The 27,860-nt window shown below is 39.2% G+C and overlaps 1 protein-coding gene across 2 annotated transcripts in view; it reads right to left on the minus strand.

Moving 5' to 3' along the window:
• C6 (complement C6) overlaps window positions 1–26,774 on the minus strand; it is a 97,783-nt gene extending 71,009 nt beyond the window's left edge. Inside the window, exons 1-6 of one of the 2 annotated variants that reach the window (XM_075588671.1) lie at window positions 26,670–26,774; window positions 23,012–23,166; window positions 20,375–20,531; window positions 12,599–12,743; window positions 1,294–1,432; window positions 14–161 (exon numbers count right to left, since the gene is read on the minus strand). In XM_075588671.1, the coding sequence (XP_075444786.1) occupies window positions 14–161; window positions 1,294–1,432; window positions 12,599–12,743; window positions 20,375–20,531; window positions 23,012–23,154 (732 nt within the window). In that variant the 5' untranslated portion in view covers window positions 23,155–23,166; window positions 26,670–26,774. The remainder of the gene's footprint in view (window positions 1–13; window positions 162–1,293; window positions 1,433–12,598; window positions 12,744–20,374; window positions 20,532–23,011; window positions 23,167–26,669) is intronic. The other variant, XM_075588663.1, reaches the window with a different exon arrangement.
• Window positions 26,775–27,860: the final 1,086 nt, after the last annotated feature.

Consider the following 27,860-nt stretch of genomic DNA (forward strand, 5'->3'; position numbering starts at 1 on the left):
GCTTGCTATTTACCTGGAAATTGATGTCTTCAACATTGGCAGGAAGACGATAAAATTTCCTGTTTGACCCTGTACCGTTTCCTGAAACAGTGAGGCACTTTCCTCCATAGAAAGAGTTATCAAGAACTTCGCCTCGGCTCTCACCTGACAGGAAGTTAAACCTAAAAAAAAAAAGCTATTAGGTCCACTATACAACCAGAAATGTGTACATCATTAGCGACTCATGTTACTAAATGCATCATAACCTGCTAAGGACCACAGATTATTAGTTTGTCAGTGTTTAGTAAACTCTTGGATACAATAGCAGTATAGAATATTTAAGGAAATTAGTTAGAATATTTATAAAAAGGACAAAAGTTTTCTTTGTGTAAAAAAATTATAGGAATGCCAAAGATTTATTGTAAGTAATATGTTGTTTCTCTGGGTAAATTTATCTAGTCCTACTCAACAAATGAAAGAAACTCTTAATTTTTCTATAGACATTTTTCTCTTCAAGAAAATACAGATGCAAATGTATAAGCTCAATTTTTTCTCGATTCAGGAGAGTTACTGTACAAATATTCTTTACAAATAAGCTTCATCAATTACGAATCTTCTCCCAAGATTATTTTTTTTTTTACAAGTTACCCTTACAATAAAAGTCCATTTTGTGAGATACCATCTTTAAAAAATATATTGTTAATACAGATGTAGCGGACGAAAAAGCAAAAGTGCTTGCCGTTATCACGCTGCGGGAGGTCCATGCTTCCAGGTTGGACCCCCACTGAGTTAGGCCGAGCTCACGGTGGCTGCTCGGCCACGCGCTTCCGTGCGCCCCACCCCCCCTTCCCGCGTGCACTCCTGCAGCCCCAATGATGCGTGCGCTAGCTGCAGGAGATGGGTCGCGGTGTTCGGGGGCGTGGTGGTGGGTGTGGTGTATGCGTCATGGACGCGTCACGGAGCTGGTTCGCCTTCATTGGCTAAACCAGCTCACGTGACGCCAATGTCACGTTACTGCAGCACAGAAATTCAATTACATTTTTGTTGTGGCGGCAAAATGTTGCTGAGCAGTGGCGCGCAGCACCGCACGCATTTGAGGAACTATCATAAGCAATAACGTAAGAGTCCTTGAAATACGTGTGGACGCAAGCACGCGCACGTAGCGCCACCGCCACCTTGAGCTCGGCCTAAGTTTTGCTACATCTGTAGTTACCAGGCAGTAAAATATAATTCTGCAGAATCTTCTGCAGTAAAGAAGATACCTGGAGTGACATATCACAGTGTACAATGAAATTGGAATTGAAAGCAATTTACCCATTGCCCATTAACTGAACTCCAGGTATGTTCTCATAGCTTCTTTTGCACAATTTCATTTTCCGGCAACCCCTTTCATCTGAATTGTCACCACAGTCATTGTCTCCATTACACTGAAGGTTTCTGGCAATGCAGCGACCTGTGTTGTAAAGGCAAAAAGTGTTAATGATTTATTATGGTATTTTTTAGATGAAAACCTTTTTTATACTAGAAAAGAGGAAAATAACACGCTTCACTAAAGAAAAGGTTATAAGTTGAAAGAGAAAAAGAGAAATACAGAACATATAAAAAAACATTCTTCAAAATCAATATCTAACTATATAACAAATAATTTCTTCAACATATTCCAGGACTGAAGCCAACTGAGTGGTAATTATGGTAAATATATTTGTTATAAAACTCCCACCTTTCATGTTGGCCTTGAGCAAATGTAAACTTTATATCACAAACGTTACACAATTGAAATGTTATTGTATGACCTAAGGTAAATAAATACATGTAACAATGACAGAACTGTAAGGCTGCCCTTATAGTGCCAGCGACGCGCCGGTGGTGGTGATGTCAGACTGCGGTCGCTGTAAAATTCAAATTGAGATGATTTCCAGCGATCGCGACGAAGCGCACGTGACGGCGGCAATGCATTTGATTTGACGTTGCGTCGCTGTTGCCGTCGCCGGCACTGTAAGCGTAGCCTAAGGCTAAGGCCCCGCTCCCTCAGTCAGCGTGCCCGCACTGCAGACAGGCGTGGCGCTGACAGACACAGACCGCGATATGCGGTCTGTAGGGAGCGGGAGCCGGAGCGGGAGGTGGGCGGGAGTGGGAGGCTTGAGCGGGAGGGGGGCGTGGCTTGAGCGGAGGGACCCGCTACTCCCCCCCCTCCCTCCACGGGCTCGGGCTGGAGCTGCTGATGGAAGGTAATCAAAAGCAACACACACACACGCAGGCACTCATACTCATACACGCACACACACACACACAGAGGCAGGCACTCACGCACTCAGGCACACACATACACAAACACAGATCGGCACTCAGACACACACATACACAAACACAGACAGGCACTCACGCTGCTTTCCCTCCACACTCCTCCCCGCTCCCCGAAGCCTCTCCTCCTCTTCCCGAAGCCTCCCCTCCTCATTGGCTCACAGCCACACCACGTGACGCGTTGACACTAGGGATGACAATTCTCTTGAATCCCCTAGCGGCTGACGCGTCACAGCGTGTAGTGAGCTGTGCAGCCAGGGGGGACCGGGACCGGATCGGGAGGATACCCCTGCTGGTGGGGAACTCTCGTGTGGCCGCCCGCGCCGCCGGGCGCAGCGGGTCCCAGCCCTAATGCTTCTCTCTTTTGAGTATACTGTGATACTTGCATTAAATTTACAAACAATTACATTATGTCAGGTTTGGCTTTGGTTTCACATTGTTTTATCATGTTTCACCTGATTATACAGTATATAATGGCTGTAGTCTAGGCATATATATGCAAGGATTGTATTGTTCATTTAGTGGGGTTATAAAGTGTATTGCTTTTTATAGTTAGTACTCTTGTATGATCATTTCATGTTTAATCTTTTATATGCAAAAAAAAAATGGTAATTGTTGCAGGGTACATGCAACCACATGTGGGTTTCTGAAATGGCTTATTTATTGAGCCTCAAAAATATGGCATACAAAATAAAACAGCTTCTCTTCAGCATATGCAATAAACAGAAAATAAGTCCTGAGCAGGGCTTTGCCCTTTACCAACAAGGGATGTTCAAAGTCCAGGGTAACAGTATAGCAAAACAGTATAGTGAAGACAGACCTTATAGCAGTAGTTCTCCCTCAGCATTTCAGTATCTCACTGGGTCAGACAGGCTGCATGTGTGTGCAGCCTAGCGTTTTTAAAGATCCTTGATGAGGCAGCTTGGACCAGACTAATTGACAAGACCTTCCCAGCTGAATGTTAACCCGGTCACTGCTGCACTGCAGACCTAAACATAGGTCTGCCAGGCATAGGGCTGGTGACGTTTATTCACCCTGTCACAGTAATGTTCTCAGTAGAAAGTTTGCTAAAAAAACAAAATTTACTACACATCCATGCGAAAAAGTAAAATAAAACAGAGTAGTAAAACATTACCATATTACATATTACACTAATACATTTCATTTTTAAATACGTATTTTAATGTGTTAAAATTGTTAATGCTTACTTTGGTAAACTTAGGAGGAACTGTCCATTCCATAAAATACTACTGTATGCCAGTATATTTGGCTACTGGAGTTTTGAACATACAATAGTGACAGATAAAATCCTCCTACCATTGGGCCACCTACGATGTTTTCTCTTCATACACGTGTATAGAACATCGCAGGGGGGTAGAAGCGGTTAACTACTTTTTAGACAAAGATCCTTCAATACATCAAGGTCAAAAGGATTTGATACCTTCCAGCATTTATTTTATTTTACAGCATAATTACTTCCTTTTTGAGAATAATTTTTATTTACAGATATGTGGAACGGCCATGGGAACACGGTTCACCCCCAGCTATGCAAACCTGTACATGGGGTTGTGGGAGGACCTACATGTATGGGCTAATGCTAGACTGGGGTCGGGCTTCGTGTTCTATGGCCGTTTCATTGATGATATCATCAGCATCTGGGATGGCGAGATACTCGAACTTTCTGAGATTCTACAAATGTTTAATGTGAATGAGATGGGTCTGATTTTTACATTTGAAATACAGTCCAGACACATTATTTATTTATTTATAAAATATTTTACCAGGAAGTAATACATTGAGAGTTACCTCTCGTTTTCAAGTATGTCCTGGGCACAGAGTAAAACAAATAGTACATGGTTACAAGTACAGTTACATAAATGAACAGGGTATACATTACATTACATTACATTATTAGATCTCGAATTGTTTGTGACAGGTGATGATGATCATATATACCAAAACTAATTTCAAGGAAGTGGCTGTCAATGGGTACTTACATGCGTTGAGTAACCATCACGCTAAATGGCTGGAAAATATACCCAAAAGTCAGTTTTATCGCATTAAAAGCAATTGTTCATCTCAACAAGATTTTGAAAAACAGGGTAATGATTTAGTCACAAAATTCATTGAAAAGGGTTACAATAAGGATTATGCTATTAGGATTTTTAATAAAGTGAAAATAATTGATAGAGATAACCTTTTAAATCAATCTAAGAACAAGATCCATCCTCGTACTGTAATTCTGTTGATACTTTCAGTGGTAGGGGACATGATCAAGAGAATTGTCCGAGATTTATTACCAAATACAATCAGTCTGCTTCTAAAATTAAATGTGTGTTGAGCAAACATTGGAACATTCTTAAAAGCAATCACATTTTGGGACCAACATTGCCTTCTATTATACCGGTTACATATAAATGTGCCAGAAATATTCAAAATATTCTGGCCCCGAGCCAGCTAAGAGTCCTGGGACCTCTTCTCTTTTCTCTGTACACACTCTCTCTAGGTGACCTAATAACATCTTTTGGGTTTAATTATCACCTCTATGCCGACGACACACAAATATACTTTTCAACACCTGACCTTACACCTGCTGTACAAACCAAAGTTTCTGAATGTCTCTCTGCTATATCATCCTGGATGGCCCTCCGACGCCTTAAACTCAACATGGCTAAAACAGAGCTCCTCATACTTCCTCCCAAACCTGGCCCTACTACCTCCTTCCACATTACTGTTGGAACTACAATCATTCACCCAGTAGCCCAAGCACGCTGCCTAGGGGTCACGTTCGACTCCTCTCTCACATTCGCCCCTCACATTCAAAAAATTTCTAAAACTTGTCGCTTTTTCCTCCGCAATATAACTAAGATATGCCCTTTCCTCTGTTGTTCGACTGCTAAAACTCTGACTCAGGCCCTCATTCTCTCCCGTCTTGATTACTGTAACCTCCTGCTGTCCGGCCTTCCTGCCTCTCACCTGTCTCCCCTACAATCTATCCTAAATGCTGCTGCCAGAATCACTCTACACTTTCCTAGATCTGTCTCAGCATCTCCCCTCATGAAATCCCTCTCCTGGCTTCCGATCAAATCCCGCATCTCACACTCCATTCTTCTCCTCACTTTTAAAGCTTTACATTCTTCTGCCCCTCCTTACATCTCATCCCTAATTTCTCGGTATGTACCATCCAGACTCTTGCGTTCTTCTCAAGGATGTCTTCTTTCTACCCCCTTTGTATCTAAAGCCCTCTCCCGCCTTAAACCTTTTTCACTGACTGCCCCACACCTCTGGAATGCCCTTCCCCTCAGTACCCGACTAGCACCCTCTCTATCCACCTTTAAGACCCACCTTAAGACACACTTGCATATGCATAACAAAGAAGCATATGAATAGCACTGTGGATATTCTAAACATGATACATAATGCTTGGCCCCCTGCAGACGCACTTACCAGAACTCCCTCCTACTGTCTCTGTACGTTCTCCCTACCTACCAATTAGACTGTAAGCTCCTCGGGGCAGGGACTCCTCTTCCGAAATGTTACTTTTATGTCTAAAGCACTTATTCCCATGATCTGTTATTTATATTATCTGTTATTTATTTGATTTCCACATGTATTACTACTGTGAAGCGCTATGTACACTAATGGCGCTATATAAATAAAGACATACAATACAATACAATACAATGATGCTAATGAATCTTCTGATGTTTCTGTTCAACCTTGCCGCAACTATTCATATGGACACAAACACTGTCTGACTTGTAAACATCTGGTTACCGGCAATGTTTTTTGTTCCTTCTCCAACCATAAGAAAGATATGTGTTACCTCGCTCAAGCCCTTATAGTAGGATCGCGTGCTGCCAGGGAATTGATAGAAATATATATATATATATACACTGGCGACACACTTTATTCGAGCTCGGCTAGTCCCACGAATTCGGGTATACCCGGGTGTATTTAGGTTTGTGACTGTTTTCTGCCCGAGTGCATTGAGTTATTTTCCGGCAGGGATTGAAGCATTTTATTCCCGCTGGCTGCAATACTGCACAGTACATATATATATACTGCATTACAATTCATGAATTTATGCCATCTGGTAGACACGCGAAGCATTGCAGCCTATTAAATCCTAATCATTATCATTTAACAGATCAGCCGCCCGTCAGCCAGGCATGAACCCAGGCTGGGAAGGCAAATGCAACGGGGCTTGTCAGAGGTGAGGAGCGGCGCATTCCAGGTATCTGCCAGGTACATACCGGGTATTTGCTCGAATAAAGTGTGTCGGTGCAGTATTTCTCCAACCATAATGAACATGAGGTGAAGGGCAGAATTAATTGCCTTTCAACTTTTGTAATATATCTTATATCATGCTCCTGTGGTCCCCAATATGTGGGAAGAACTATTCGTACTATGAGTACCAGATTTTTGGAACACAGGAGAAATGTTATAAATCGCAATCTAGCCCATAGTCTGTCGAAACATTTTTCACAAAAACACAATAAGGATCCCTCATCTATGACCATTAGGGGGTTGGAGTGTGTTTCGGTGTCCATTTTGGGGGAGATAGATTCCGGAGGTTATGCCTTCGGGAGACCTTCTGGATCTACACATTAGATACATTGGCCCCCAAAGGTTTTAATGAACACATTGACACCAGCACACTAATTTAACCGTAGTTCCTCCTCGGGTTCTAGTGCGTTCTTTTGGCCCCATGATCTTTCACATTTTAAATGTCATTTTTTATTTTTATTGGATTTTACAAACATACATTTTTTAATTTTAGAATGGATTTTAATATCCATTGTTAATGGTCTTTTTATATTCAATATATCATAATATATTCTTATTTTATTTATATATGGATATTGCAATATTCATTTTACTTATTGTCATATCTAGGATCTATATGTATATAGTATGTCACTTGAATTTAATCTGGACTGTATCTAAATAACTATATGTACTAGCTATACAGACATCATGGAGTCTGCAGCTTTCAATCAGATCCACTATCAGTGGCATACATATTATTTCAAACCAGTATATTTTAAACATAATGTATTCATATGTATTTTATATATTTTACAGAGCTATCTAGATGATACATGATTTTAACATTCAGGATTCATGGTGTATTTATTGTGCATGTTTTGTAATTTTATTAAGGTGAGGTGTGTTTTTTTTTTTTGTCATATGTTTTTTGTCAAGTGTGTTTTTCTTCAATTTCACCTAGCAGACACTCTGTTATTCCATCGATTGCAGAACAAGTGTGTAGCCAATCAAACAATTGAATATTAGACTATTTAAGAGCACACCATATGCAGTCAAACCAACCCCTAATGAAGTTGCATGTATCGCGACGAAACGCGTAGAGTTAACTATCAGAACGCTCTATGAACTTATGGACTTATGTATTTGGCGTATACCACTATTTTTGCTGACGCTTTTAACCCAATAACTCCCCTGCGGTGAATCTGCTGCCCGTGTGAGGTTCATTGAACCGCTTACTGCCAGAGACTATCATCGCAAGACTTGGACCTAGGAAGGAATACATTGTGGACGCACACTCCTGATGTCCCTGAACAGAAGTCTATCGGCGTATCTACACGAGGCTGCGGCACATCAGACGGAGGAGTCTGGTGAAGTTCTAAAGATTTTAGTTCTTTGCTTATATTCTTTTTTAACATTGTGAGTGGCCGTGATCCATGTACTCTAACGTTTATTAAAAATGACCTTTGCAATATTATGCTATGGGAGCCGCGCTGTCTTCTTTTTGTTTTATATACAGCTCAACCCCCTTATAACGCTGTGCTTGGGGTCCAAAGAATCACATTGCATTATAAGAGGATCGCGTTAGAACTATTGTACAATTGTATACATTGTACAATACAGTATTTAAGATACCAATAATCGTGTTGTAAATTATTCATAAATATGAAAATTGGGAGCTACGCTTGCATCGCGTTATAAACGGATTCGCCTTGTAACGGATCGCGTTATAACGGGGTTGAGCTTTAATTGACATGGGACAGGTGCTTATAGGACTATATATAGAAAGATGTAGGCAATGTTTATGCAGTAAATAAAAAAATTCAGAAAAACCTTCTGATATAAATCCCTATTTATTTTAGTAGGAACTGTAAGTTTGTAAACATTTTTTTAGAAGTAATACTCTGGGTGTGAAAATAAGATAATAATCCCTAGTACCAGCCCACTTTGACCACAGCTTCATAGGACAAGGGCAAATGAACTGGGCTATATAAAAACAAATATAATTGCACAAGAATGTATTACACTTTGCAAGTGCTCAGTGGTGTACTTTGCTTGCTGGAAAAAGGAGAAAATGCTTTGGGACAAAATATTGTATTTACTAGAGAATTTGTTAGATACAATCAATTCAAGTGCAAGGCTCACAAATTAAATCTCTTCTTTTTTTTTACCATAAAATAACATTTGCATTCAAAGGTTCTAGCAATGCTTTGTCTTATATGTACTTCTTTAGTGAGTAAAGTAAACAAATGCATATTTAATGTAATGTTGTTACATTCTGTAGGTATCCACTCAGAGATAAAATAATACAAAACACTAATACATTTGACAGATTACACTGTTCGCTTGCTCTCTAGAAACAACACAGGTGAGTCTGCTAAATGACCATGTGAAAGAATGGACAAGATGTGTCTTTTAAAGTGAACAGAACTGTAGTTCTCTCCATGAAATATTCCAACACACGGTCACTGTGTAAATGATTTGCATTAGGATTCTTTTATATATATATATATATATATATATATATATATATATATATATATATATATATATATATAATATATCACTAATGTGCATTAAAATGCACACATATTTAGGTGTATATATATATATTTATTTCTGTCCTTTCTTTCAAGAAGATCCTTCTGGTTAGAACTGATATTTCATGTATCAATATATTATATAACATCTGATGGAGAATTCATTTTTATAGCTAGGCATTTGTTTTTTTCTAACAAATATGTACTTTCCCCCCCAATAAATATGATGTACTTCTTTCAAATTATATAGAACATTTAAAATCTATATATGAGATTATACACTACTATATCAATACCAAATAGTATAGTCATGGAGAGATTCATATTGATTTGGTTTAAATGTTCTTGTTTTTGTTATGGCTTTTCAACATCTAGGATTATATTAGGCTGTCTTCACATTGGAATGTTTTGTCTTTAATATGTTTCAAGTGAATAGTTTTGTTTTTCTTTCTTTTTTTAATATAATATTATACAATTGTCCACATGCCATAGCTTGTTGTTCTTTCTGAGGGTGTGTTTGTAATCATTATTATAAGATTTGTGAATGATTTATATATTTTTCACATCTTTATACACACACTGATAGAACAATGTGTCCCATATGATGGATGATTGATTTATATCACTGTTATTTTTTATTATTTAGATTAGGCAAATTACTACATTCCAATTAGGTTATCCTTTCTCACTCTCTAAAGGTGTATACGACATCAGACATACTCTTTTACACACTTTTGCGGGTTTTTATCCTGCTCATAGTGAATTACATGCACCAAATTACATGCACCAAATGTTGATTTTTCTTCATTTAATTAGTTGTTATTCTTGTCACTTTTTCTTGTTTTTACTTTTGTGTTGCATTAGTACAACCGGAGTGCTTGTTTGTTAATAAAGCATTGTCATTTGCAATGTTCCGCATTGGGCACGACTACGTCACACATCCCGTGTCATTTGACGCACCCAGAAGTGAGGGGGATTGGTGGCGATAGCGCACGGATTCTGCATTTAAACACTCCGCTAAGTGCCCGTGCCTCACCTTGACAAAATGCCTCGATGCGAAACGCGTTGGTGTGGGCTACTTGCTCCTGTATGTCTTTTTAATGATCCATTAAATAACTATTTTTTTATCCATGGGAACGCATCCTCTGCAATCATTTCCTACATGGAAGTAGTGCTCTGCTTTCTTCCTCGCTTTTCCTGTTAACAATACTAGGCGGATGGCACACCCAGCACCCCAGGAGAGACGGGCTTCAAGACCAGGACGCTGCACTATTATGTGAGTCCATGATTATTGCTCCATTTATCATTCATAATAACCATTCTACATTGATGTATTCAAGTCTGGACACCAGAGTGTGTGTAAATCCTTACCACAGTGCTAGTGGGATTTTTTCCAGTATTACATCACTAATTGGGACTTTGATATGTTTTGATATCTATCTACTGGAGGGGTAATCCATTGAAGATTGCTGTTGGATTATGAAGCTATATTCAGCGTTATCTGCCCTTGTTCTTTAGAGAACCATAGAGTTTTTGGTCATATCTCTCATTCTCAGTGCCACGACGAGCTCCATCTTGGGGGTGCTATACTTCAAGCGGCCACATCGGCTGGCATGCTCCATAAACACTCTTTGACCTACCCAACTGCAAGTGGATTGTCCCAATGTGGGGGGGGGGGGCACTATCTTTCAAGCCATATCCCTGTTTGAGCATTCTATCCCACTCTCGGATCTAGCATGTAGTATTGGAACACACGCTGCAGTCCCATCGCGGGGGGTGCTATCTTTCAAGTCACATCCCCCTGGGGCATGTGCTGCAGCGTGTCTTTGGCTGATACCTTGATTGTCAGTCACATCTCAGCCTTTGAACATAGAATGATAAAGGTACCCGACAGATAGTCCAAAGTGGGGTGCCACCTTGCAAGACATATCCCGATAGGCATACTCATCTGCGGTACCTGGCTCGATGCAGTGTTTTTTCCGCACTTCTCTGCCTTCGGAAGTGGAAGGGACCCGGCACTGATAGAGTGTTTTTCAGACACCTCTCAGATCTGCATAATGTCCCGGTCAAGGTCAAACGATGGCTTTGATACAGTGCTTTTCAGGCACCTCTCATACGGCACCAGGTGGGGTTTGCATCGTGAGCGGGTACTATCAGGGGGTACCCCATTAGCAAACGACTGGGAACGCTCTGGCCTACATACGGTGAGTGCCCCCATTCACTTCTCCTTCACGTGTTTCCCAGCCATACTTTACCTCCCCTGTAGTGGCCACGGAAGATCTGGCCACTACATGGGTGTTTCCCCGGGCTGTAGCTCACCTGCTTGGTACAGGAGGTCTGAATCTGAGTTGCTCTGCGGTTGGTGTTTGGGAGCAGCAACAGGGCAGGCTTTCTCCATTCCTCATGGAATGGTGCAGCTCCTCCATCCCATGAGGATCCTGCAGATTGCAGGATGGTCCCCACAGGCAATACTGCTTCCTAATAACCACACAGCATAGTCGGTCCAACAGCAGGTTTATTGTACATACTGCATGGCATCATCTCCATTCCCTGGAGCAGACCCCAGGAGCTTGAGGCCCCAAGAGCTCCTCCTAATCTCCTTAACACTCTTGCAGGGAAATGGGTATTACACCACAGCATACACGGCTAATCATAGCCCATCATAGCACACCTCAATTTGGTGGAGTGTCAGCTTTTATACCCGGGCGAAGGGCTTGTAACCCCACCCCATAACAGTGCAGGTCTAGGTACTGAAAGGCATCACATCATATACATGTGTCCCAGTCAGTGCCCTCCCCAGGTATGACACTCCAACTGCTGGTTTAGGCCTGCCCCTGGATAAGGCAACATGGTACCCATCCATGCTGCAACTGCAGGCTAAGCCCTGCGCAGGAGTTTAACCCCAACACTGCCTGTTCCTATAAGGACTTATAGTGTTGAGGCCAGTAGACGGCTATAGCCAGGGGCACTTGGCTACAGAAGTATGAAATATTAAGTATAAAGTATTTTAACATGTTCGAGCCTAGAGTCAAAAGTCATGACATCTTGATATACATTTAAAACACAGAGCTGACACTCCGATTAAACCTTACCCATTACTTACCGCTTTCGAAGGAATAAACAAAATCCCATTTCTGAAATTCCTCGTTCAGAGAGTCAAAGGTTTTTAATGTGTCATTCTGAGACAGAATTAAGTAGATGACGTAACATTGCTGACTTCATGCCTTGGTCATGGTATCACTTTAAATTAGACATCTACAATACATTTTTGCAACACCAATACAAGCGAGTGGACAATATGTAGTTTAAATAAATGCACTGATGTTTAAATTGTAGCAAAATTTTAGCTTTTTCTTTACTCAAGCTCAACATTAAAACATGTTATTGCTAATTTAATTCTCCTTGTGCATGACTGTCTCACCAAGCGACTTTGGAAACGTATATTTTTTAGAATAGGTGTAATACATTGTAATTGTGGTTGATGTAACAAAATAAAATAGAAAAGTTACCTGTATCACATTTAAATTTGTTAGTGCAGTCAGCCTCCTCAATGTTACAAATTTTGGAAGGAATGCATTGCCTGGAATCAGTTAACTGTCCTGAACAGGCTTGACCACCGAATTGAGAGGGACGTACCAGTGACCGCACACGGAACTGAAAGGATGAAACAATTTTTACACCGGAATTGGTAAACACTTCATTACATTCATTAAGTAATGCATTTTACTGTCTGCAAAGACAAGTGTGTTTTCAGCGCAATGCTCCATTCTTTTTTACCTCTGCATCCTTTCTATGAAGGCTTGTTAGCCAAGTGTCAATAATTTAGAACAGATTGTTACACAAAGAGAGGTTTGAATGTCCTTAGACCCAGGGATTTATTTTGGCAAAAAATAAAAGGAAAAGTATTGAGCAAGATAGGTGCAGAATTTGATACTTCCTACTATAGTATGTGCCTGGGGTAACTCCTCCTATTGACACTACTCAAATCGAAAACTGGTACGTGTGGAGTAAAATTGTACCTTCCGCCACATTTGCTCCAAAAATACTTTGATGTCTCCATTCATTCTTCAGAATGTTAATAATTCTCTTGGAAATCCCGTACAATTTTCTCAATTCTATTTGTTGAATATCTTGTGCATCTTTTGAATTTTGTTGTGTGTATGTTGTATGCTAGAAATTTTTAAAAATCATAGCAGAAACTTTTCAATGCCCCCTAATTTCTGCCTTTAAATATTTCCATGATTCTTCATTTTTCTTATTCATAATTGTCTCTGTCTTTCATTTGTATGTCTATTAGTTAATTTCTTCTCTCACATCCCTTCTTTTAGTTGTGCCTCAATTTTGGGAACTTTAATTTTATTTGTATTTTATCTTGAAATGTACATGTCTATTGTTTTATGCAAAATTCTATAAACAGTTAAGAAAAAGCTAAATAAAGAGAGCCCTGGACCAGTAGGCGAAGGGGCGGTATGACTTTGTGCTGAGATATTGGCGTCTTTTAGTGAGGTGTGCTCAACCTCTTAATTTGCATTGATTGTCAAGGTGATGTTGTGACAGTAGGGGAAGCTGGGGGACCTAATAAAGAGAAATTCCAGCTATTTACCACTAAAAAAAAGTGTAACTTGGCTGTCCTAGTAATATTTCATCCAGCCAAATAATATCTAGGGAAGAACAGGGAATGTGTAATGCACCATGTCTGTAAGAATATATTTCAAAGCATGTATTCTGTTTTCCGTATGACAATCCTTCCCCTAGTTTAGTGAATCAACATTGTTCTGTGATGTGATTTGTGCTAGCTGTTCTGTGTTTTACATAATTACCTTATGTCTGTATTTATGCCTGTGTCAGCAATTCCCCCCAGCTTTGGTGTAGTAGTTGGTATTGTGTGGTGATGGAATTAACATGCAAGAAAGTATAGGAGATATTCCACTGTTACTGTCATTTCTATGGAGAAAGACTAGTAATTCACTCAGTTGAAGCTCCCCATAGAAATAGGTCAGAACCAAGGTAGGGGATTAGTTAAATGAATCCGTTATTAGGTCTGAGCCCCAGGCACTGTTTCACTTGGCTGCCTGCCTTGCTCAATAGCCACTAAGGGATATATAAGGGACACAAGGGATATATAAGGGACACTGCTGAGCAGTCCATCAGAAGTCCACCTCTGGGAAGGAGTGTGGAGTTGGACTGTGACCAGTCATGGTAGCTGCTGTGTGTGCCCAAGCACTTGACAGGGCACCAGGAGCTGTTGATAGAGGGTTTGCTTATACTTGTTCACTGATTGACATCTGATATCTGCATATGTTCTGTGTCTTTTACAATATTCTTGTATTTACATTTATTGTTTGATATTTGATATCTGCTTATGTGATTTGCCCTCTTTAGACTTTAGATTTATATCATTAGCTGAGTGTGGGATTATTTGACAGTGGGGAGGGAAGGTTTAGGGAAGTACCTCTGGGACCCTTTGGGAATGGGCCAGATGAAGAGGTCACCCCTCGAAACATTGCCCCCTAGTTTGCTTTCCTTTTTCCAGTTTTGTGATTTTTTCCTTTTCTTTCATGTTTTTTTCCCCTTCTCCTTCTTTCCCCTCTACCCCCTTTAATTTTTGATTTTCTCTATGGTGATATTTATTCTTGCATTGGCGTATTGGCTATTGTTGCTATATTTTCAGTTTAGTATTAGTGTCATTAAATTATTCATATTCCCTACACTGGTATTCGCCTATATCTATAGCTGTGAGACAGAGAGTGCTGGTACTATCTTTTGGTTTGAAAGTATAGGAGATATTCCACTGTTACTGTCATTTCTATGGAGAAAGACTAGTAATTCACTCAGTTGAAGCTCCCCATAGAAATGTCAGAACCAAGGTAGGGGATTAGTTAAATGAATCCGTTATTAGGTCTGAGCCCCAGGCACTGTTTCACTTGGCTGCCTGACTTGCTCAATAGCCACTAAGGGATATATAAGGGACACTGCTGAGCAGTCCATCAGAAGTCCACCTCTGGGAAGGAGTGTGGAGTTGGACTGTGACCAGTCATGGTAGCTGCTGTGTGCAGCACTCTGATATCCTGAAGCTAAGAAGCATACAGGGGAAACCCCTTTGAAGTGGGTCCCTGCACCTAGGCAAGGTAGATCTCATTCCCCCAGACCCCCCGTAAGTGTGCATATTTTTGTATTTTGAATTTCTGTGTGTTTCCGAGGATTTATCCAAAATAAACCTAATTTTATTTCACTGCCTTGTTTTACCCTGTGATTGGTCCCTTAAATATAAATGGTGTTAAAAGTCCTGGTCTACTGGGACATATGTCATGCCTGGCAGGGGCAGTCGGAATGGTAGTGTCCATCTGTGTATAATTTATGCAATTATGTGCCATGTGGCTTGGGTGGCTAGTGGCAATGTGGGCACGCGTCGCTGGTATCCCTCAGGCACCTGTGTATGTGATGACTAAGCAAGTTGGCTTGGCTCCTAGGTTCTTTCAAAAATGTTTATGTTAAATATTTTTCACTTGTTTCTAATAAAGCTGTCACTGGTTTATCCTCCCATGAATTTTTGTGGTTATTGGGAACGGGGGGAGGGGAACGGCTCGAGGCATGGGTAAGTCATGGAAGGTCAAGGTAAGTTACTGATTACAAAACAGTGCTGGGAGAGGTGGAAGAAATGTAGCATATGTTTGGTAAATATTATTTAAATGATGATCACACAAAACTGCTATAAAATAGCCTGTCACCCCTGAGGACCCAGAGGAAATGCTAAAGGAGTTATTTGTGTGATCGCGGGACTGGCGTGTAAACCAGCCCCTCTGCACATTTTAAGGAGGGAGGTGTCATGATAATGTCATGAGATATTATGTATTTTAATCCACCTGATACTTCAGGGGTTAAAAAAGGGAAAAATACAGTTTTAAACAACTTGGGTTTAAAAATGCCGTATATTGGGTTGTGACTGGTCCAGGCTTGTCATGGGTGGGTGCTGTGCTTCAAACCGAACTTAATTGGGGGGCCTGTCATGGATTGCCCACTTAAAGTGACACATGTTGGGTTTAGGGGGGTCGTGGACATTGAGCAGATGCTAGTCTGGTGGCTAAATGTTTGTGAGTGATTGCTGGTACATTCCAGAGAAAGGTGACCAACCGGTTATGCCCTCATTTGAAAGACTTTATTGAAAATGAGAATATCATGTGGTGTCATCTCCTATGCATAATAAGATTTAAAAATCTGTAATCGTGTCACCAAGGAGCACATTCTGACATCATACACTGTATGTTTAAGAGATAATAAGGGACAGATATTAACTTGTTGCTCAGGCTTAGTGGTAAGACGGTCATGTTTAGTTTGGTGGCATCTGCCAAGAGCGCCTGAATGTATTGATGTTAACTAATTTGAGGAATCTTTGCGAAGTTAGAGAGTGGGACAGCTTGTGAGTTGTGTATTAACCCTTGTCCTGTAGAGGAGATATTGTCCATTTGAGGGACCTCGGCGGAGGTGAAAAGTGGGAGCGCTTGCAAGCAGGAGCATTACCCTTGTCTCTTATGCAGGTCACATGCTCACAGGGGTGTCGTATGTTACAATAGCCTAAACATAATTTTATTGTAACATAACCTTATATTAGTCTTGTAGTTACTCCTACTGTGAACCCAAAATAGGGATTTTTACTGAAATTAAGAGAAAGAGGCGAGGAGGAGAATTAATGCTATGGTATTTAAATTATTCCTAACTGTGGCATAACAGCCACCCTGGAAAGGCCCTAAAAATGTGATTCTAATGGTTTAAATGATTGTGTTCGTTTTCAAATTCTAATAATTTTTGCCTCTTTTTTTCTCATTAATAATTAGAATTGCATTATTACCTCCAAACAAAGAGTGGACATTTTAGATATAGATACGTTTATTGAGAATAGAGTTATCTATACATGAAACCGTCACAAGCAAGTGAATAGTATTAACTACATTCTTGCTTCAAGCAGCCATATTTCAAAATGGAATGAAATGAAAATATTCCCTATGGGCAGTTCAGAAGGATTAGAAGAAATTGCTCTAAGGATGAAGCTGTTAGATTTAAATTTAGAAGAGTTTAAATGGAGAAAAATAAGCAATATAGTGTAAGTCTTTAGAATAAAGCAAACTAAAAAGCTAGCTAACTGAAGAGACAGGACCTCATTCAACAGACAGCAAATGCTGTAACAAGGAAAATACTTTTATCCCTTTCATTAAAGCCATAAAAGGTACAAGAAATATAGTTTAAAAAATATATACGAATTTAGAAACTACTGTAGTGCCTACAAGTATTCTAAAACAAATCTGGGGCAATCACCAACAAGACCCAGGTACATACTGGGTACTGTACATGCTGGGTACATGCTGGGTACAAGCTGGGTACATGCTGCAACATTTCAGTGACATTTCTGCAGACAGACTAATGGCCCATCGGATTAACAGTGGGGGTCCCTGGCAGTCAAACTGAATGGGACTGCCATGGACCCCTGCTGTGCTAATCCAATGGGCCATTAGTCTCTGCAGAAATGTCACTGAAATGTTGCAGCATGTACCCAGCTTGTACCCAGCATGTACCCAGCATGTACCCAGCATGTACCCAGCATGTACCCAGCATGTACCTGGGTCTTGTTGGTGATAGCCCCAGATTTTCCAAGGCAAGTTTAAGGCAAGTTTTAGAATACTCGTCGGCGCACCTGTAGATCCTATTGTAAGTCGCATTTTATCAATCATGTACTATAAACCAAGAATTGTTTTCACTAAACAGGAAAAACTTGAAAAATTGGCTCCTAATATTGTCAAAATCAAAAAGTGGGAATGTACTGTACGTAGGCCACACTAGTAGATCATAATGAATACAAATATCGGCACATTTTCGAAATATAGAAAAAGTTGTTACACACAATGCATTAAGTGCTGGTACAGGTTATCGCACCAAAACTTGATGCATGTGCTCTAATGCATCTAACCCTTTTAGATGGATACACAATCAAGCCCCTAAAGGTTTGTGCAAAATATATATGGAGAAACCAAACTGGAGAGATGGTGATATGAATAAGTTATTCAAAACAGAAACCTTTTGGATCCATAGGTCACAAACATTGATACACTAATGTTTCAATGTAGATATAGATTTGGGTTGCTTTCTAATGTAAATATTATGGAGTTAGCATCTAAGTTAATAAGTAATAGTTTAAGCGTCTTTAAGATTTTTATCATTTTTTTACTTCAATTTATTAATAAAATATTTTACCAGGAAAAAATACATTGAGAGCTACCTCTGGTTTTTAAGTATGTCTGGGTTACAGAATTTACCTGTGGGTATTTCATATTTGTATATGTTATACTTTAACTTAGTTATATTTTATAGTTATTATTTTTTGGAAAATATCCCCTGAAATATTAGAACTGTATTATTCCATTATCTTTAATTTTTATTTCTATTTTATTTTTTGCACCCACAGGATGTCATTTATTTAATATTATTTCAAATATGAAGTCTTTTTACATTTTATTTATGACTAATATTAATTTCAAGTCTTAAAAATAAAGTTGTTTTACAGTCTTTCATTAATTCTTTCATGTATTGTAAGAAATCAAATTTAGCAATAATTATATTGTAATGAATGAATCTGTTATCAAAGTCAAAGTGTCATTAGAATGCAGTGTAATTGTCTGAATCTCTCTTATATATATATATGTATACAAAATCTGATTGTATGTTCAGTTATCGTACATTGGAGAATTACATTGGAGGTTACAGTTGTTCCAATATCTCCTAAGATTCATTACATGTGACGTATTCTAAGTAAAAGGTCAGAGCTATTCTAACAGCCAGAATTGACACAAAAGGTCATGCTATAGTTTTAGGTTGCTGAAACTTGTTACAGCAGCTGGTGTGTTAATAATTGCTTCGGTGTAAATCCTAACTGGGATGACCGCTGTGATAGACAAGTTGTATTTACCCAATAAGGATATGCTGAAGTATTCATTTCAGTGCAACAAGTTTTAAGCTCTGCATATGTTCAGAGGAGTTCATTATGACATCAGTAATGTACTGTAGGTGAATGCCATGTTAGGATATAACAGTTAGAGGTATGAGAGCTGATTCAAGGAATATTATTTGGATAAAAAGTCCTTCATTGAGTTAGTGAAGCTAGGAAGGAAAAGGAAGGAGGAAGGCCGGAGAATGATAATACCATGAAGAGGAGAAAGACATGTTAATACCTGGTGAAAATATCAACAGAAAGAAATCTACTACTGATGCAGCCACGAGTATCCAAACACTTGCCTTTGAAAATCTGGGGCAATACTCCAGTAATGCTGCAACATTTATGTGACATTTCTGCAAACATACTAATGGCCCAATGGATTAACACAGCGGGAGTCCCATTCAAACTGAATGAGACTGCCAGGGACCTCCGCTGTATTAATCCGATGGGCCATTAGTCTATCTGCAGAAATGTCACAGAAATGTTGCAGCATTACTCAGAGATTGCCCCAGATTTTCAAAGGCAAGTGTTCGGATACTCGTGGCTGCATCTGTATGTATAAGGATTCTTAAGAATATCATAATCTATTTTGAAACATCACCGCCATTCTTACTATTTTTGGATTTAAGTAATTATTTTCCAAATAAACGTTTTGTCTTTGTGTGCAAACGACAAGAATGCGGAATTCTGTTATGCTGGAATAAATCTATAGAAAAGGCAAAATTAAGGACATTTAACATGTATCCTGTTTGTATTATTACAATTTACAGTCTACGTATTAATTTTATGATCAACTTGACAGAAGCTCATAATAGGAGCGTATATGTAAATTGGTAAAACAAAGGGTTAAAGAGGTAGGCTTATGGCTATATATAGGAGGGCTATTACCCATAGGAAGACACGAACCTGTTGAAGTAGACAACAATCTATGAAACGCGCTGGGCATCGTTAGCGAGAAAAGCTAAAGACTTTTTGATTGAAGTGTGAAAGGTTGTTGACGTGACAGACTGGAACTAATATAACCTCGGACAGACCCATTAACAGGGGCCAAGAAAATATTGCAGAAATACTGCATTTTTTCGTTCTGAAATGTGAGTGCAACATGTTGTATATTTTTTATCACTTTTGTTTTTTTTACATGTTTTGCACTACTTTTCTGTCACATCATTTTCATTAACCAACTGGTTTTCTAATCTTTACATGGACAGAAAAAGCTCATAGTTATTATACTGTATATATAATTGGGCAAAATGTTGCATGACTCTCTGCTTCAGTTTATTAAAACACTACTTTACCATCTTACTTGTTTTTTGAGACAGGGATCACACTCAGACCACGGCCCAACATCCCCTAGCTGGCAGTTGATTGGACAGGCCTGCTGATTACAGGCGCGGGTCTCATGTTTCGTGCACAGTTGCTCACACAGATTTTTATTGTAGTATTCATCATACCTTATTTGCCTGTAAAAAATATTTACATTTGGATCATTTTGTAGCTTTTATTACTTTTTCAGTAACTTTAACCCAATTAGGGCCAGATCCACAGAGGTCTGTTTACTCAGTGCTAACATATATCCACAAAGCTAATTATATGCCACCACAATGGCCGTTGCACATTTTATTAGTGTCGTCATGGCTGGTTCTGGCTATATTTCCCCCACCCCCCCACCCCCACCCACTGTCAAGTAAGTCCTGGTGGCTGTGGCTGTGGCAGGCTATCATCTTGGGTTTCCCCATCATTAGGCAGCCTCTCTGAGTGACAGGGGTGGAGGTGGAACTTGGTCTGTGTGCAGCCAATCCGGTGCAGACCTTGTGCCCTCCCCCTCTGTACTAGAGAGGAAGCCATTCCAAATTATAGTGAGTCTGGGTCTCTCCCCCTTGGGATTGAGACGTGCCCTTGAGCTCCTTAAGGGGGTTGGATGAAGATAAAGATCCAACAGATTGCAAGGCCTCAATTCTAATAGAAGGTCAGGCACTATCCAGAGGTTTGGCCTGTCTCTGAAGAGAATGTATCTGCTATACTAACATCTGCGAGTGGATGCTAATAAAAAGTATCCTGTTTTATATACTCACTGCCTAAGTTACAGTCTATTGGGAAGGGTTGGGGGGGAAGAGTATGCGAGATATGTTCCACTGTGGGGACTGTCTCCAGCTATGTTGGAGCCTGCGGTGGATGGTGGCGCTGTCACCCAACAAGGAAGAAGCATAAGAAATCCAAAAGCCTGTCCTGTTTCCCCATACCAACGCGGACCCTCAGCATCTGCTGGAACCTAACAGGAACTAAGCACCACACCACCGATATCCAGATCTACCATGCATTAGTTCCAAATAACCTAGCTGGCAGGGAGAGAGAGATACAGTACCTGTGAACAAAACTGAACACACCTGATATATCTCTACATGTTTCATGTAGTTTATTGGGAGCTATTTAAGTAATTTGATCATTTTAATTACACCTTATTTGCCTATAAAAAGCTATATATTTTTATTTTTTTGTAGTTGTTATTTCTTTTTTAGTAGTATTTACTAACTCTGATACAAAAACTGAAATGTTAAATAAACTCAATTGTTAAAATTGAAATATTCCAGACATCCCCAGCACATTTCTTGTGGAGTAGGTACAGCTTTACTACCTGTTCATTATATGCAAAATATGATACCAATTGTTGAGACTTTTAAACCTGTCAGTGACCGAATGTCTGTGGTATCACCAATTTGAATGATATAATACAACATTGTGCATTATGAGCCAGGGGTGCTCAACTCCAGTCCTCAAGCCTCCCCCCAACAGGTCATGGTTTCAGGATATCCCAGCTTCAGGTCAGTCAAAGACTGCGCCTCTGATTGAGCCACATATGCTGAAGCAGGGACTGATTAAGAAACCTCTGATGAAGCAGGGACTAATTGAGCCACCTATGCTGAAGCAGGGATATCCTGAAAACCTGATGTGTTGAGGGAGGGGGGGGTCTTGAGGACTTGAGTTGAGCATTCTCTGTATTAAGGGGCTGATTCAATACACTTACTCCTACCGACTCCCCTCTCTTCAGAGTTTGTAGAATTATTCCTTAAGAATCTGCTATAAATGTTGATACAGTGATAGCGACAAAATGCCTGAATACAATTTAGTACCAGAACTCACTGGAAACGATGGAAAATTGATGCTGACCTTACCATCAGCAGAGAGCAGGATACTTTCATGAATAAACAAGTAGACAATATAGTAGCTATTACCCATCATAAATACGCCAGAGCACTTCTCAGATTAACCTATAACTTAAATTGCACAAATAAACCAAAGCCCATTGTTACAGTTCTCATACTGTAGTACAGTGGGATCATTTTTTTAAAGTCCTGATTTAAGACCTAAAAAGGTGATGCCACTGTTTGTACAGTATATGTATAACAGATTTTTGTTTTTAAACTAGTATTCCAGAGGTATCTGCTTGTAATTGTCAATGGAATTTTGTTTGGATAGGAAAAATACTGCTGTCATTTTCTCTGTAAAACAATGACTGCTGCCATATAATACATATAACATGAGTTCTAAGGAAGAGCTGTTTTTTTAACAGTGGTTTACGAAAATATTTTTGGTGGAGTGTTATGTTACAGAGAAACAAAAATATAATTTTAGGTGAAAGATGTCAGTATTAAGTTCCTTTAACTTTGTGGGCAGTCGTTCAGAAGTACACTGACAAAATGTATACTAATTTATAAGGTGTGCTGTTTTGTAATAATGCATGATGTTTCTCATTTTTTTAATATGTACTGTAAAATAAATAAATATTTTTGGAATTCATTACTTTGATCACATTTCCTATGGGTAAATCCATGTACAGTATGAATGTGCTGTGTTTGTGATAAAATCCACAGCTGACTACTGTACATCATACCAAATAGGACTTCCTTTTTCTGTATTAGATCTGAGTGAAGTTCAGACTTACCTTCCTCTGCTCTGAGTTCCATAATTACATGTTTTTGAACAGCTAGACCAAGAAGCCCATGGATAATGTTCACAAAAGCATGAAGAAGCTTTTTCAACACCAGAGCTTATGAGAAGGATTACAAAATAAGCAAAGTGATCCATTGATGTTCAAATCTAAGAAACAGAGATGAGTATACAGTAGATATGTTGTAAAGATGCTTCAGTGTTTGAACACATAACTTTTAAACCACTATAACTAATAACACCATTGCATCTTCACTAAAGAAGAGTCCTGGACTCGAAACGTCTTGCTAATGGACATCCACCTACAAACGTAATTGTGGACATGGATTGAAAAACCTAATAGGGGTTTTATTGGCCGGTGTAAGACTATTGTGGATTCAGTTCTTTGAATTTATCATAAACTGTTTTTGCTACAATTGTTTGAACTAAGATTTTTTGATGTTTAAATTCTTTTTGTAATAAAAATTATTCCTTTTTATCCCTTTTAACATAAGTGAGCAAGTTTGCTTACTTACTTATTAACCAATAAACGACTGAAATATTTTTATAATTATAGCTATGTTTATTGCATATTGACTCTACACTCTTTTTTTACACAGGCTATAGTTATTTGAGACAGCAAAACAATACCTGTAATAATACATTTTCATATTATAATGGAAGAAAGGCAATAAGGAAGACTTCAAAAGTGATATTATTTCTTAAATAAGTTTGTTTTTTTATCAGTTTTGTCTGACTTTTTTTTTAGCTGGAGGGCTCTACAGGTTATTTTTTATTACTTTTCACCCATGCTAGTTTGAGATTGGGGAAAGAAAGTTGGGGAGGCTACAGCAGTTAGGTAGTTGGTAAACCTAACAAGGTATATCACAAGTTGTATACCATTCTGCATCTGTGTCTGCAACATTTGTCATGTGCATTTAACAAAATAATATGATCAGAACGAGTCTTAAAAAAGTAAGATGTGTAACAAGATTCTTACATTGGTTGTAACTACCCCATAAGCCACTCCCCCTACTCCCCCTAACAAACCTGCCCCCCCCCCCCCATTTGTGATGCCAACAGCCCTTTTAGCCACATTTGTCCATTGGAAATACAAAAAATGCATGCATTAAAAAAATATACATTATAATACATTACAAATAATTAGAAAAAATATTACATAATAAAAAAATACATTTAAAACAAACCCATTGATTGTCACTGTTGCTACCTAGGCCCTCTAAATGGGAGCCCTGATAGCCATATTAGTAATCAATATTCCCTATAATAAAAATGGGGTTACTTACTTATCCATGTTCGATAAAATAAATTCCAGGTCCGATGGCCTATTTGTAATCGAATGGCATCCGTCGTCTTTGACATGGGATCATCAACTTCACACTAAGCCCTCGATCCTCTGTTACTTTAAGAGTCTTCCACTGTAAGTATTTATTTTATTCTATCTTCACTTTTCTTATCTTCTTTAAAGATGTCTTCTTTCTTCTTCTGTAATGCTAATTACACTAACACTAACTTCTGTTCTTCTGCAAGGGCCCAGGCCTTATTGAGTAGCCTTGGCCATGGCAGGAGTCCTGCCATGGGATCACATGGCACATCAACTAATCAGGTCGATTGATGTACCATGTGTCTTCTATGCTTTGTGATGACTTCATTGATTTTACCAACCAAGGTAAAAAATTATTATGTTATGTTAAAGGGATGGAAGCACAGGGAAATTCAACTAACCAGATTGCTTGAATTTCCATGGGAATTCCTCCCTTTAAGATGACATCACTGATTTTCCCATTGGTTTGCAAAATCAGTGATGTAATCACAAAGCGTGGAAAACACATTGTACCTGCTTGGTTGATATACAGTACCATGTGGTCCCATGACAGGTCTTCTGCGATGGCCCAGACAACTATATAAGACTTGAGCCGTCGCAGAAGACCGAAAGTTAATGTAGAGGCCACATCTTTTGGCAACGGTTACAAAATAGAAATAAAACAACTTTCAAGAAGATAATAAAATAGAACAAAATAAATACTTAAACATGAAGACTCTTCAAGCAGCAGGTAATTGATGGTTTCGTGTGCAGCTGAAGATCACACATTGCAGATGACGGGTGACATTTGATTAAAAATAACCATCAGGCCTGAATTTATTTATTTGTTTTTTTGGGCCATCAGCATGGATTATTTGTTGGCTTTTTTGTGTTTTTGGCCATTGGGGTGTGGAATCTTTTTAATGGTTTTTATTGTTTGTTTGTTTGATTTTGTTGACCATCAGACTTTTTTTTTTTTTTAATTTCTTTGGCATCAGCCCTTTATTGGATTGTTCTAAGGGGCTTCTGTCCTGAAGATAAGGATGGCTTTCATCAAGAGTGGGGGTAAGTAACCCCATTTTTATTACTATTGATTGCCTCTGTGGCTATCTAGGCCCAAATTGAGAGAACGAGGTAGCCACAGTAACAATAAAATTTTTTAATTATGTAATGCATTTTTTTAATTCTTAAATAAGTAAAGTAAGAAAAAATTGTTGGCTTTTTGAATGGCCAAAAACCCTATTAGCCACATTTAGCAATTAGGGCTATTGGCCATTTGTCACAAATGGGAATATTAGGTTTGTTAGGGGGATGGGGTAATTACTCCTGGGAGGGCAGTTAAGCCCCCTGGGGGTTGTAGGGGATAACCCGTGGTATACCTTGGTAACCTCAGGCACCCAAGAGGTTAATGTAATGTCTACTATAGGGTTCTGTAATAATTGATATTACAGAACACTATAATAGACATAGTAGTAATGTGATTGCCATGAACTAAATTAATGCATTATTAACAATCGTGTTCATTTTCTCATCACATCAAGTAAATACAACATCACACCTGGTCAATTATTACCGCAATCTTGATCTTAAATAAGTTATGATATATTTTGTTTTGCTGGGTGCGATATGATCTCCGTTTTAATGTCATAGTGAGACAGTTTTTGCTTCCTACACACTTTAAAATGAATCCCTTTAATCTGATGCTGGTTGTTTTACACAACTGTTACCGCAAATCCTGTGTTAAAGAAGTGTGTGGTGAAGGTGCACTCAGTTATGTAATTCTTCCCTAATTAAGTACTGTATCTGGTACATGGCACAAGTCCTGGCACTCACTCCAGGATGTCATAATTAAAATGCTGGTTAGGGTACACAAAGTCATTTAAAATTCTACATTACATGTTCAAAGTTGCAAATAAAATCACATCATCTCATCACTATTTTTGTGTATTTATATTAAGCAAAAGTATGATGTATTATGAGATATGATGTATATTGGTTTCCCTTCCTTTTACTGTGCATCAGCAACAGTTTTTCTCTTCTTTTGTTTAACAAATTATTATTTTTTTGCCCTAGAAGAAGATTTCAGCTTCCTTCACCTCTCCAGCAAAAGGCCTATTTTAGAATCTGGATGTTGTTTGAATACAGTTTCTCTGATGAAATTTGGCAATTTTGTAAAAGTTTGAGCAACAAAGTGTCAAAATTTGATTGAACGTGGACAGTGTGCCCAATTCGATTTAACATTTTATGAAGTTAAAAAAAAAAATACCCTGCCAAACCGAATTTTGGTAACTTTGCACATCTCTAATAATGTACAATTACACTCAACAGAAAAGTGTGAAAAGATCCTTACCTACCTTAATTTCTTCCCCTCTCTCGAGACTGAAGGAAAATACTCTGTGTGGGACAGACCCTCTTTAGCTATTCTAAACGCTTGAATTAAAGTCCAGAGTTTCTGTTTACACTGGTTAATTTTACACTATTGCGCCTTCCTTGCGTGTTTGCTCAGGGCAAATACATATATTGTTAATGACTGCAGCAATTGTCAGATTCTGCATCATTTCACTGTTACAGGCTATCTGTTACTAAGGCCTGTCACCCTTATTATTTAGAAAAAAAAATTCCAAAGAAAGTAAAACGTGGATTGATTGTAATGTGTCTGATTGAAATGTAGATTAAGAAATGCCAGTGCTAAATGTAAAACAAATACTAGTGTAAAAAAGTATGTTTGTGTACAACAAAGCATCACACGTTTGCGACTATATACTGTAAGAAACTGTAATATATTTAAGTATAGTGATCATTCTATGTCAGGGGAGTGCACACTTTTTGAGCTGCGCCCCCCTGCCTGCTCCCCCTAGCATTCACGCCCCCTGACCTTGTTTGGCGGTGTCAAATTACACCACGGGGGTCACGTCGTGCGACGTCACGGGACCCTGTTGAAATGGAGACGGATGTGTGACGTCACTCCACATGACACCGCAGCCTTAAATGACGCCCCCCTTAGCAGCTCCGCAGAATCCCGGTAAGTGAGTAGGGTTGCCAGGTGTCCGGTATTGAACTGGACTGTCCTGTATTTGGATACTCTGTCCAGTAAAAAAATGAGAGGTACTGTAATACTGGTCATGTATGTGTCCGGTATTTTCCTCCCTGGACATAGTGACCTGATGCACCTTTCACCTTTGAATCCAGTATTTTTGGAGAAGCCACCTGGAAACCCTATAAGTGAGTTGCAGAGGCTTCACGCAATCCCCCGGCATTTAATTTAAATGCCTCGGGGAAGAGTTCGGGGCCTCTGCAACCGCCCGTGTCCCCCCCAAACAAATCCAGCGCCGTGCCCCCCACTTTGCGCACCGCTGGTCTATGTAATGCTTTTGCAATACCAATGTCTAATTATGATGTCTAGATGAGTGATGGGCATCGATTTTCCTGCCGTTACACAGCATTGAAAACTGGAGTCATGTTTAGCGATGCCTGTAGAAATGTGTGCAATGTTTTTGGGCTCCTCTGCTCTGCAACAGTTTTGTCTTTGTATCCGATAACT

The sequence above is a fragment of the Ascaphus truei genome, chromosome 1 (genome assembly GCF_040206685.1).
Source record: "Ascaphus truei isolate aAscTru1 chromosome 1, aAscTru1.hap1, whole genome shotgun sequence".
Lineage (NCBI taxonomy): Eukaryota > Metazoa > Chordata > Amphibia > Anura > Ascaphidae > Ascaphus > Ascaphus truei.